This window comes from Anarhichas minor, unplaced genomic scaffold (genome assembly GCF_050575085.1).
Source record: "Anarhichas minor isolate MPS153535 unplaced genomic scaffold, ASM5057508v1 ptg000004l, whole genome shotgun sequence".
Classification (NCBI taxonomy): domain Eukaryota; kingdom Metazoa; phylum Chordata; class Actinopteri; order Perciformes; family Anarhichadidae; genus Anarhichas; species Anarhichas minor.
The window spans coordinates 4170122-4183587 of NW_027466450.1; the positions used below are offsets into that span (position 1 = coordinate 4170122).

Below are 13466 nucleotides of genomic sequence, written 5' to 3' on the forward strand. Positions count from 1 at the left end.
ATGAATGAGACGCCCTCCAATGTTGAGGCTGGTCTGGTGTTGGAGTGTCTGACTTCCACCAAAGTGAGGCGACATTGTAAAAACAGTCACCAGCTTCAGGAGGCGCAGACAGTCTTCTCTGTGCTCCTTGACTCTGTAAAGCAGGAAGTAAACAGGAAGTAAACCGGAAGTAAACAGGAACAGCAACTGAGCCGGTGATAATAGAGAGAATACCTCTGTGTGAGTAACGATGGAGGAATACAACTCTGGAGATGAGGTAAACTTATTTTGAATACCGTTTAATTTAACTATTTAAATCTCCGCCACTAAACACAAGAGAGACGCCTCGGATAGCTAACGTTAGCTAGACCAGCTAGCTGAATCAGTTAGCCGAAGCTAACGGTTGTTTCCATCGAGGCGTGGCCACTGTCAACATTTTTACATTTATAATGTGAACAGATTATTAACATCAGAAAAACCAAGTTGTTGTGATTTTACATAGATAATATATAAAGAAAAAAACACAACATAATGAAAATATTCCTACTTTTCTTGTTTTAATGAAAATATCGCATTATGTTGTTTAAAGTTACCTATTGGAAAACTCACTTAAGAAAACTTAGATTACAAATATAGGATACACATATTTATTATTCATTAAAGTTATTGAAATTGACATACAAACATTTCTTCTTAGAATGAATGTACGTGATTTGCTTGATAATGACACAAATCTCTACTAGAGTTTTTTTTTAAACTCCCCTTTGCATTTGGTTCACACCACACAAGTGACTTCTTATAAGTGCATTCAAACTCATTAATTGTTACACATGTATACTTGTTAATGTTTATAATGCTCCATTGGATAAGATCAGTATGAGAATAAATGACTTGCTGTTGACATGAATGTAAACTATGTGAACTCATTAAACTTTTAAAATACCACCTGCCGTGTCATGCACAGATTGACCATCATATAGAAAGATTCAGTCTATAGGGTGGTTTGAAATAAAACACCAACGATGCCACCAACTAACAACGTTTTCCCTTCTTTTTGACGTTTGACAGCAGGCTGTCTTCAATGCTGATGAGGTCAATATCTCAGTTAAAGAGGTACATTTGGAAACATTGACACATTCTATTGTGAATCAACTATTTAATGTGATGACAGTGTACATGACTCTCTCTCTCTCTCTCTCTCTCTCTCGGTCTCAGTGTATAGAAGGTGTTATTGGTGGAACAGATTACAACCAGAATAAAGTGAACCAGTGGACGGCCAGTATAGTTGAGCACTCTCTGACTCACCTGGTGAAGCAAGGACGTCCGTTGAAATACATAGGTGAACACTATATATACAATACCATGAGACCTCAGGTCAGGACGTGATGTTGACATGTGACCCATAAACATCTGACTGAGTAAGACTGCTGTCTGATGTTTTGCAGTAAACTGTTCGATCATGCAGAAGAGTGGCGCCGGTCTCCACACAGCCAACTCCTGCTACTGGGACACAGCCACTGATGGTGAGAGATGCTTTATAATTAGAGCTCGTATCATTTTAAAATGAGTTCCATACCCGGTGCCAATGTGGTACCTGAGTTTCACTACAGCTAAAGTGTTGAGATTTGATACCTAGCCCTTGTTTTAATCTTTTACTAGAGATAAATTGTCAACACCAATTTGAGCTCATTACAGATATATTTGCATCAGCATTTACGGCCAGTAAGGAACATCATTTGTGTACAGATATACCAATGTGACTGTATGCTTGAGGTCTTTTTTCTTTTTAAAGGTAAAATGTAAGTAATATAAGTACATTGTGGTCACAGTACTACTACTGCTGCTGTGTAATTTCTCCTGCTTGTTTGTGTCTTTCAGGAAGCTGCACAGTCAGGTGGGAGAATCGCACCATGTACTGTGTGGTCAGTGTGTTTGCTGTGGTGCTGTGAGCTGCTCTCTCTCTCTCCCTCTGGACACCATCATGTCTGACGCTTGAAATGGCACCGTGACCAAGAAGCCATGAAGATCCTCTGATGTTTCCCTCTGTGTGTGCTACTAACTTATTTCTCCCCCACGGGGCTTGAACGACGTAACGCTAGAATAAGAGCTGTGGTTTGTGAGTTGACAGCCTGCGTTGGTTTGAGAGAAAATGTTGCTTTTGTAGGGACCAAGGACAGAATGCAACTCTGAAGCAGTGCTTTGTTTGTAACATCTGACTGAACGCTAAAATAGTTTCTCCCCCAAATGTTGTAATCTGTGCATAATATGAATCTTGATTAGTTTTAAGCCGTGCTAGCAGCAAAGCTCTGATAAATACCTGCAAAACAAATTTTTTAAAGCTAATTATCAAATGTTACTATCACGCTAAGATGGTGAACATGGTAAACTTTATACCTGCTAAACATCAACATTTTAGCATGCTGACGTTAGCCTTTAGCCTCAGAGAGCTGCTAGCATGGCTGTAGAGACTTAGTCTTGTCTTCGTTTCTCTTTCAGTACATTCCCAAATAAAACAGTTTCTGTCGGGATACGTTTGTTATTTAAGAAAATCTGACTGTTGTGTTTTAGTAGCCAACTGAACTACTTGTATGAAGTGTCTCTGCATAAATGTTTTGATTAGTCTGTAAGCGCAGATATGAGAGTTTGTATTTCCAGGATGATAGTTTAATAGTTAGAATGACAAATGCACTTTCTCTGTAGATATCCTTAATTTCTTCTGTAAAACCGAGTTCATGAAGGCTGTTTAATAAAGAAGTTTATTAGAACGACTCTAGTGTCATTAAATGTGTTAATAATCCACTGTTTTTTTCATCTGAGTGAGTGTTGATCTCTTCAAACCAGAATGTGATTTGAATGTCTCAAATGAGACAAATGTTACTATTTTTCAGTTTGGGTGTTTGTCCACTAGAGGTCAGCACATGGCAATGTGTGCAGTAACTGCTTCTCAGCGCCCCCCAAAAAAAACAGACAATTTTTCACATATAAATATAAATTTATTTTTTAGTAGGATTTTAGGCCTTTTTTTATTTTGCTCTGTTTGCAAATGTTCAATGTGTTCGGTAGATTTATCTTTTTTTTGGGCTTCTTATCTTATTTGTACAAAAACCGGAGCATTCATTTGATACCCGAGGCTGTCGTCCCTCTGCAGATACATTGCAAGAAGGAGTCGGTGCAAAAACAAACACTGACATTCTCTCTCTCATAGACAATTATACATTAAGGGTTAAAAAAAGCAGAAATACTTGATGCAATTCCAAACATTTTCAGTTAGATATAATACATTTTAGTGTGCACTTTGTGTAAATATTCTAACTAATGAGACACACAGATTAAGAGCCGACAGACATAACAAGCACGAATTAGAAAAAATGCAAATACATCTAAAAGCATTTCACATCACTGCGACTGTTGCTGCTCAACAGTTAAAACAAAGCCACTTAAATCCTTTTTTGTAAACGTGCAAAAACATTACGCCTGGAGACGTCCGTGCTTTACAGTGAATGCGTTTGATGATCGAAACAGGCTCTGTAAATAATGTGTGGAGATTCACATCTCGTCGTCAAGCGCAAATACATCACAGAAGCCGCGAGTATTAACGATAAAGCTCTTATCAAGGAGTAAAAAAAAAAGCCGATTGCTTGCAGCCATAAAACTACAGGGAGTTTCAGAAAAAACAAAACAACCCCGTACAGAAAAGCTCCGCCGTCCTGCAGAAGTTCATCTGAGGCTCCACACATGCACACCTCCATGCCAAACAGAGATACTAAATACAATCAATTCAAATGCATGGTGCCTTGTGATCAGTAATGCAGCATATAGGTGGACACACTAAAAACTACTATAGAAGTAATGGTTCGGTCCGTGGTTTTATTTGGAGGCCTAATAAAGGCTGGTTTGGATTTTTGGCTGATGAGACGGGTGAGCACCACTCTCTGCTTCCAACTGAACACTATGCATGTTCAGTGTACCTCTCCAGTTAAGGACACATGTGCTTCATGTAGGAGATATGGACAGTGGTGGAAAACAGAGTAGAGCTGGATATATGTCGAGGATTCAAAGTGTGAACGCAACTGGCGGAGTGATTCATGTGGCACTTAGAAGGTCAAAGAGGGTGTGATGACTATCGGCCGCCCCTCTGGATGGCACGTCAAACAGTTGTGATGCTTTGAGCGTTGCAGGGTGTGCTGTGGTTAATGTCACCGTTGGTTCCACCACTTATATTATTGCCTGTTTCGACAGCATTTTCATAGATTGTATCATTGAGCATGTCATACGACGTTTCATTGGGCATGTCGTCCGTGGTGTCGCTGGCTGTGTCGTGGCCTCCGTCATTGGCCGACTCTGTGCTTGCGGCGGGTCTGGGCGACTTTCCCATCGGCCTGTTCGGTGGGGAAGCAGAATTGCACATGAGACAGAGGAGAGAGGAGCAGTTCCAGAAGCCCCGGGTCATGCTGGAGGAGAAGAGCCTCCGACACGGATGACAGAACTGGTAGAAGACCAGCATGAAGAAGATGGCGAATGCGTAGGCGACCAACAGCTGTAGCACCAGCAGCGGGGCACAGAAGAACTTGTAGAAGTCCGTTTTATTGATGTACCACAGCAGAAGCAGCGAGGCGTTCTCCACGAAACGCAACATGTAGTACACGGCCATGCGATACCAGTTCTGGGACTTATTGATGAGGTCCGGGTCGTTGAGTTTCACCTGCACAGCTGACCAGCAGAACATGTTGATGCCCGCGTAGAGGAAGGTGAGCAGGCAAAGCACGATGGTGGTTCCCACCCTGGTCAAAGTTTTCTCTATATTCTCAGGGAACGGGGAGTGGCTCTGCCAGAACAGGATCCACGGGTAGAGGAAGAAAACCAGGAAGTTGAGCAGAACCACAGGCAGGACCCAGAGCTGCAGCACAGAGCTGAACAGAACCAGAACCACCACGCGAGTGGCGATCTCAAAGCTCCTCCATAGGAATATGCACAGATAAGCCATGGGGCGGACGTCCACTTCATAGTCATCATATTTGATCTTAATGGCGAGGATGTTGCAGCGCAGCGCTCCATACACAATGGACAGGAGGGAGATCACCATCAGTGTGCCTGACATTGAAAAGGAGAGACAGATATATGAGGACACCATCAAGTATATTCTCTGGAGTCCAGGTTGATTTTGGTTCATTTAAAAATGATCATTTTGTCTTTGTTTAGCAGCTTTAAAACGATCACTATCATGCAGGTTTTTTGCTGAAAATATTCTTTCACCACAAACTATAAATAAATAGCTACGTCTGACTTCTTATATCGTCAATCTAACAAAGTATAAAGCTGTCAGGAACCCATAATCCATGGAAAATGACACGTAAAATATTGTTTCTCTTATTATACACACAAATACATACATATTTCTATATTACAGTGTGTGGTGTCCATGTTATGGTCAACAGACATAATGAAAGCACTACATTAGCACATTCAACTGGCTCAGCTTGCTTGTCTCTACAAGATGTATAAATAATATTCAAGCAGCTTTTGCTTGCTGTAATCTTTCCTCCTATTGTTGCTTCCAGGGTGAGTGATGGGGGACGAAATCTAAAATAAATGCATTCCAAAGATTACCTGAAGTTAATATAAGGGCTCCGTCTTGGGTTATGAAATCTATCCGTCTTTTTAGTACAAAATCACCTCTTTAAGTTTCTCTGTGAAGAGCATAGGAACAACAATAACAGTAAAAGATGGGATTTGGTACTAAAAAGACTTTAGATAAACTTTGGACTTTTTGTCCAGAGCAAGACAGTGGATTTTGTCCCCCATCACTTACACTGAAAAGACATGAAGGGATCTTTTAATTGCCAGTATGAAGAGGATGGATGATTACAGCGAGGAAAAACTGTTTCAATGTACATTTGTGAATTTGTGAACCACTCCTTTAGAAGACCCTGAAGCTCCCATTCACCAAAGTCAGGCTGTTAAATCGGTAAGCGTGAAATAGAAGTGTCAGACGGTCGGGAGCAGAGGAAATAAGATTTATGTATTAATAACATCTTTTATTTAGTCCTAACTCGAAGACCAGATGTCCTAGTTTGACTTTGTGTGAACCTTTAATAAATCTCTCTCAAGAATAGAAATACTGACTCCCACAAGGAGTTGGACAGCCAGATCTGCACCATACTGGCAGAGAGAATCAATATTTCCCCTCCTCTGTATCAGAGAGGAGGTTACATAACACCACTTTGACTCATGAAAACACCATCCTCTTATATGCAATATGGCACTTCGCTGATCGGCCCACATCACGGTGGAGCTGTTGACTGGCGAGGAGGGATTAAGGGGACACGTGACCACATAAATCAAAGAGTGGAACACACTTAAAGTGCATGTACCCCCTCCTCCTCCTCCTCCTCCTCCTCCTCCTCCTCCTCCTCCTCCTCCTCCTCCTCCTCCTCCTCCTCCTCCTCCTCCTCCTCCTCCTCCTCCTCCTCCTCCTCCTCCTCCTCCTCCTCCTCCTCCTCCTCCTCCTCCTCCTCCTCCTCCTCCTCCTCCTCCTCCTCCTCCTCACCTTGTCCGATGGAGACCCCCTGCTGCAGGACGCAGATGTAGAGCTGCAGGGTGAGCTGGGGGGCAGATCCCAGGAAGGCCTGAATGACAGAGGTGCGGGCGAAGGCTGCTCGGTGTGTGAACAGTTTCCCCTCCGCCTGCCCCACCTGCCGCTCCACCTCCTCAGACTGACCCCCGCGAGGCATCTGCTTCTTCCTGGTGATGCTGACATACGGCTCCTCCACACGGCCCACACTGCCATAGATACAGAACGCCTCCAGACACCTGATCAACGAGAGCAGAAGACCATGAAGAGCATAGCAGCATAAAAATAGCAGGCATTAGTTAAATCTAATTTAAATTTACACATTTGCACATTTATAGAGGGAAAAGTTGATAAATAGATGTTAAAAATCGAAAAGATATTGAAATAAAAACAAAAACATAATATGACGCAAATTCACATTAACACAGCAAATCAAAACATACAAAACCAGACAAAGTGAAAGAAACAATACTCTAGTCTCAGTAGTGCTTTGAGCTGAATGCTAACATGCTCCCTCCACAATGCTAATTTGCTGATGTTAACAGGTATAATGTTACCTTAGTGTAGCGTGTTGGCATGCTAACATTAGCTACACTTAGCACTAAACACAAGGCTGTCACCAAAATAACTCTAATTCATCCAGAGGGACATAATACAATAACACACATCCAATAGCTCAGATTCACACTTATTCAATACGTTTCCTGACATTTCAGCACAGTGTGATGAATGCAATTTCAGATTGGATTCTGATCCCCTGCTGATCATTTTTCAGCATACCAGAGCTACTGAGCTCACTGAGTGTCCACATTAACATTTGAAAAGAAAACATCTGAAATAGCTTCAGTGCAGCTTCAACCAAATGATTTGTCATGAATCCTCCAGCTTGAAAGAATCAGGTTGGTTCTGATGAAAATGTGGTTTCCTTTAATGGCTTCTGTGGAGGATGCCTTACCAATTCTAAAGAGGGCAGCCTTTTAAGGAAAGGACTATTGGTGGTTTACTGGGCAGGGTTGTGCTTTTTATTGCTTATTTATTTCCAGCCTTTCTTTGGCTATTCTTAATCAATCATGTGTTCTCGTGAGTCTTCTTATCCTTGTTAGGGTTATCCTTATTCTATTGAACTGGTTTTACTTTTGAAAAATTGAAACTATCTAGGGCTGCAACTATAAGGCAAATTTTAATGATTGACAAATCTATTCTGTTTTTTAAAAATGAATTCATGAATGAATGAATCTATTAAATTTCCCAGAGCACATCTTCAAAATTGTTTGTTTTGTCAGAACAACAGTCCAAAAATACTCACATCTGCAGAGCTGCAACCTGAGACAAAATTACATTTTTACTAAATAAATGATTTAAACTTATAATTGGCTAGCAAAACTGTTGCAAATAGTTTTTCTCTCAATCTACTAATCATTTCAACTCTCAGCGCCTTTCAACTGCGATACATTCCAACACTAACAAGGCTACAATACAAGGTCCATATAAACCCCTTTGTTTCAACACTCGCTCAGTCAGGCCAGAGGTGATTTTTTTAACATGTAATAATCATCATCAATATCTTTTGGTGTTACACAAGCATAGAGCTCTCTGTTATTGTGGATGTCTAAAGAGACGTCGGTCGCAGTAAGTCATCTGCCAGTCGATGCGTGTGGGTCGAGGAAAGGTCGAGGCAGCGCTGGTGCACAGCGCCGCTCTAACTGCAAGGCAGGAGGATTTAAGGCACAGGGGTGCTGAGGGACAGACTGTTTATCAGCTGGAGTGGCACGCACAGTAAACACATCCCTGACTTGATTAAAATACAGATAAATAAATAAAAGTGTGAAGGTTGAGTCCGCCATCAGCTTTTCAGATTTTAAAACAAATTACCTAAACCTCATTGAAGGATGAGGAGATGAAGAGCAGTCCCACACTGGACTGAGTTCATCATGTTGTAAAGTGTTTGTGTGGCTTTAGGTAAAAGGAGTAAGTGCAGACAACAGACAGATTTTGACAAAATTAACTTAATTTATAGCAGCTATAATCTATTAGTGGTGCAACGGATCATAAAACTCACGGTTCGGATCACAAAAGAAAAAAAACATTTTTTTTGCCACCGATACTAACTGCTGATCATTGATGATCCATGTTGGCAGATATAGATCCCTTTGTTGTTTGATTATAGCAGCTGGTCTACAAGGCTCCAGACTATTCTTTTTTCAACCGCTCTGATGTTATCCTTTGACTTTGTTATAGTAATTTATAGTGCGTTTGTTTTTTTTCATAAAAATGATTAAAATGAGTAGGAAATAAAAGATTGTATTTTTATGGATTAAAACAAATCTTGTCATTAGTAGTTTTAATGATGTATTATAAGCTGCTTAGAGGTAGCATAAACAGGTCATAATGCATCTCTGTCTATTTATGTTGCTGTGAAAACTTCTCCTTCAAACAACTGGATTTACTCAAGTTTCTCACCAACACTACATTTTCGAGATTACATGTGAACACATCATGATAACATTATAATTTACCTTCGCCCAATACTCCCTGAACAGAGCCTGAACGCATCATAATGTAACTGTTGTTGTTACACATATTGTTTATAAAGTAACATTATCAGAAATCGGTGACAGCACAAATGGCAATGTCCTGATTGCATATTTTACTGAATATTGCCAGTAAAACTTTATTTCACACTGTGATGGTGTATTTAATCAGAGGTATACGTGCGTGCCTAACCGCAAGGGGGGTCCGTACGTATCACGGATCAACAGTGGTCTGTTCCACTACCATAATCATATGTTTGTGTTAGAACATTGGATCAGATTACTACTTTCATGTGAAAGCTGTCGCTCATGGGACATCTGGCGTCTTTCAGCACTTTGTTTGGTTTACGACCCGCAACATTTAAGTTTTCTTGGTTCTCTCTCACAACAACTATGTTGTTTTCAACAGCAGCAGGCAGCTGTTTTCAGCTAAAAAGCTCTAAAAACCCCACTGTGTACTTCCTGCTCTACGTTTAGAGTTGTGAAAGTAGAAATGATCACACAATCCCAATATACACTTATGAGTAATTAATAAGGTTCTTAAGATAAGAAGCTGGAATGAAGGAAATATAACCATCAGTTGAATGTTTTCAACCCTGACAGCAGTGTCACTGCTGGTATGATACAAAATAATTAGCTCACTGGTTAAGATATGAGAAGTGTTGTTTATTGAGGAAGTGCAGCGAGTAGAGACGGACATTTCCCTCCCTGGTTGTGTTGTCAGAGATAAGGACCCGGCAGCCGCTGTGTGCTATTCTTAGATGCGCTCTTCACTGAGGAAAGATGTAAAAGTCTGAACAGTAATCATCCGAACACACTCGAGGGGAAACAGGCAGGGCAAGGTCACATCCACAGGGGCCACGGCAGGGGAGTCAACATGTTGGAGAGGCGTCTGTTCAACTGGTCGAACAAAGACAAACATAAAATATGGATGTTTCTGGGTCGTCATAAATATAACCTTCTCTTCTCTGTCAGTGGCTATTTATGTCCTCAAGCTGAAGGCTTACAAACCAGAAGTGCAACTAACTGTTGTTTTCTCAATTAATCAATTGCTTTTTTGTCCAAGCAACAATCAAAATACTCAATTGATATTGATCTAAAGAAGATAATACACTTTACATGTGAAGAGCTGAAAGTAGTAATGAGTAACTGCCTTAAATAATCAATGAGCAAAGAAATGTTTGTTTTCTGTTGATTGATGAATCGATTCATTTAACTGTATTAGAATCTACAATTTTAATCTATAAAATGTCCCAAAATAGTAGAAACAATTTGCTAAAGCTCAATTTGATACATTAAAACAGACGGTTTTGTCCACAAAACCATGCAGCAAACATTAACATTTGAGAATCTTGAAGTAAGGGATTTTAAGATGTTTTGCGTAAAAAGCAACTAAACATCTAAATTAGAAAGATGCATTGATAGTGACAGCATCCAGGAGTCGACTCAGTGCATTAAAAGGTTAAAATGAGAAATGGGGTTTCTTTCTTGAGACCTTTTTATGGACCTACTGTACAAAACAGTCTGTTTTATATTTCAACAATGGCTTACAAACAGGTTTATTTTAGAAAGGAAAAAAAGCTGTCTGCACACTGAATTAAGATATTTTTGGTATATCTTTTTTACTTTTTTATTTTACACTGTGTTTTATGTTTATGTAACAGTTAAGTTGTGGTGCCATGTGCAAACACTCTACTAAAAATCAATAAAACCTCAAATGGCAAAATTTGCTGCAGGATAGATTCATTTTCTGTCAATCTATACTGATAATGTGTTTCCATTGCAGCGAACTATTTTTTTTTATCAGTCCAAGATGAAGCTTTTACATCTATTTTTGTCTAACAGCCCCAAACTCAAAGAGGTTCAGTTTACTTTAATAGAAAACAAAGAAAAGCAGCAAATCCTCACATTTAAGAAGCTAAAATAATCAAATGTTTATTCGATTACCAAAATAGACATGCTGATGGATTAATTGACTGATCGTTTGAGCTCTACTTTCTCTATTAGGGGATGAATGGGTTTTCACAGTCGTTTCTCCTGCTGTTTGCATATTTGACAACATTGTCGCGCGGCATGTCTGACAGCATGAGGTTTCTCTACATGCAGGATTAGGCTCATTTACAGCTGATGCAGATGGTCCCTCCGGGTCAGGGCTTACACTGAGCAGGCCCGTTATAGCCTATGTGTTTAAAGGTTCCTCCATCATTGTGTAACATGTATGTCAGCTTCTTCTTCTTCTTCATGTGATTTAATGTCCCGTCAGACAGAGCGGTCATGAATAAATCAGAGCGAGCTGAACGTGATCAACCAGTAAAACAGGAGCTCTTAGTGAAAGGAGCCTGCTGTGTGGGTATGGAACATATCGATAAGCATATTGATCAGCTGTTCATATGCGAACCCAATAGCACATACATTTACTGCAGCCAGCTGGAGACAAAGGGCCGGAGAAAATGAAAACAACAGCATGTGCGCAATGCATTCATCAAACCACCCATAAGCAGCTTAAGTGCAAACCTCCCCGTGGACGCGACACATATAGGCGTTCATCGCGTGACATGGTGATTAGGGAGCACCACTGGAATCCAGGGCTTCTTCATGGGGCCAACCATCGGTGGGAGATAAACGAGCACTGACCTGACTATGGGTCCGAGCTGCAGGATGTGCAGCAGCAGGACGAGCGGTCTGTCCCTGCTCAGGTCCCGGTGGATGAAGGTGAGAGTCAGCTGCACGAGCACGGACGGTACGAGCGTGAAGAGGAGCGTGAGCCCCTGCCAGATTTGGTCTCCAGCAGAGCGGTACGTTGAGCTGAGGTAGAGCGCCGCCGTGGTCTCGGCCGTGAACAGAGACACCGACACAAAGATGGAACTGGGGAGTCGCATCCTCACTCACTCCGCCATTTGGGGAACGCGTCTTCGCCCGCCGGAAGGGACGGCGTTGCTTCGGGCTCCAGCTGCCGCCGCAGCTCATTTGCGATTTTTTAAGGCAGGCGAGATGTTTTCACGCCAGAGTGTTGTCCCGGTGATAGTCTATGGGGGCGCACGAGGCGCTGCGGTCTCCGGAGTGCGCTGTGTGCTCGCGAGAAGCGCCTGTCAGTGAGAAGAGACCCCCTGCAGACAGTGGTGTCGTTAAGAGTTGTTTGAGACCATGGGCGTCATAGTAGCCTACTCATCATAGGAATTGGGCTAGAGATGAGAGCGGTCGTCCTGTATTTACAGCGTCGGTGGTTCGATTCCCAAAAGTATCATATATCCAGTGACACATATACTTAAAGTATAGTGTAAGTCATTTCCTAATCCGATTTACAACAACTTGATTTGTTATCTTGATAGAAGATAAGAAATAATAAAAATGTATACGCTTACTGATTCTATTGGTCATATACTATCAGTAGGCATATTTAATATTCATAATCACATGACTCTGGTGAGTTTATATTTAATAAGTAATAATCTGTACATACAAATAATTTATCTCAGGAATTATTCAAGAGATTTGATTTTCTAAACATAGTTATACCCTTTGAACCTTTTATTAAACATGTATCATATTTGAGTTGTTTTGATCAACTATTGATATGTATTATGTAATGAGGTGGGGGTTTTATTTCATTTTTGATATTATACTTTGTATCATAGGTTACATAGATTGTTTATTCTGTGGTGTTTTGTTACCACATTTGCTTCATATGCTGCATGTTCTTGTGCTGCTTTTATGTTTTGGTCAGCAAAACAATGTTGTACTCTATAGCTGTATTATATTGTAAGCTATTAGTGTAGTTCTATTTTCTCTTTTCCTATATACATGAATTCTGGTAGATATACTGTATTTTATCTTTTTTTTTAAATCCAAGATAAGATGTGCTCTATGTGAGATTTCATTGATAAGATGATGTTTTCTATGTCAAAATGCAATTAGACTATACAAAAAATTGAATAAAACATATAAATCACAATGAAATAGAGTAATGTAAGTTTATTGTCAGAGATGTACTAATTTACATTTTAAAGATAATGCTTTTTATATAAATCACATGATTTATTGTCATTTTGTGAGACTTTGAATACAGTTAAATATGATGATGAAAAAAAAATATGTTTTTGTTCATCTGGGAACTTCATTTATAACAATAATCCTTTAAAATTTGTCGTGGACAACTCAGATTGCAAATGCAGCACACAGACAAACAGCTCATAAATAAGCATTTGGAAACTATTTTGAGTTGCTCATATTCAAATATCTGTTTACCATCTTGAGCCATGATGATGTTCAAAAATCTGACCAAAGCATTTTGAGTTTCCATGGTCAATCCTTTTTTTTACTCTGAGAGATGTCATCATATCCAAATGATAGAAATTAGTTTTTAAGGCCCCATCACATTTGTGTAA

General features: G+C 40.3%; 2 protein-coding genes across 3 annotated transcripts; one reads left to right on the forward strand and one right to left on the reverse strand.

The window, feature by feature from the left end:
• Positions 1 to 148: 148 nt before the first annotated feature.
• On the forward strand, positions 149 to 2747 carry LOC142966329 (dynein light chain Tctex-type 3-like). Of its 2 annotated transcripts, none has more exons than XM_076107030.1 (5): positions 149 to 256; positions 1048 to 1092; positions 1195 to 1318; positions 1425 to 1502; positions 1858 to 2747. In XM_076107030.1, exons 1-5 carry the CDS (start codon positions 230 to 232, stop codon positions 1926 to 1928), a joined length of 345 nt encoding a protein of 114 aa, XP_075963145.1. In that variant the 5' UTR covers positions 149 to 229; the 3' UTR covers positions 1929 to 2747. The 2 variants fall into 2 exon arrangements, with proteins under 2 accessions (XP_075963145.1, XP_075963152.1); XM_076107037.1 differs by having other exon boundaries at positions 166 to 256; positions 1051 to 1092.
• A 203-nt stretch (positions 2748 to 2950) lies between these two features.
• On the reverse strand, positions 2951 to 12183 carry xk (X-linked Kx blood group (McLeod syndrome)). Its single transcript, XM_076107008.1, has 3 exons — positions 11716 to 12183; positions 6527 to 6789; positions 2951 to 5070 (listed from the first exon to the last, which is right to left on the reverse strand). The coding sequence occupies exons 1-3, from the start codon at positions 11958 to 11960 to the stop codon at positions 4127 to 4129; spliced, it is 1452 nt and encodes a 483-aa protein (XP_075963123.1). The 5' UTR covers positions 11961 to 12183; the 3' UTR covers positions 2951 to 4126.
• Positions 12184 to 13466: the final 1283 nt, after the last annotated feature.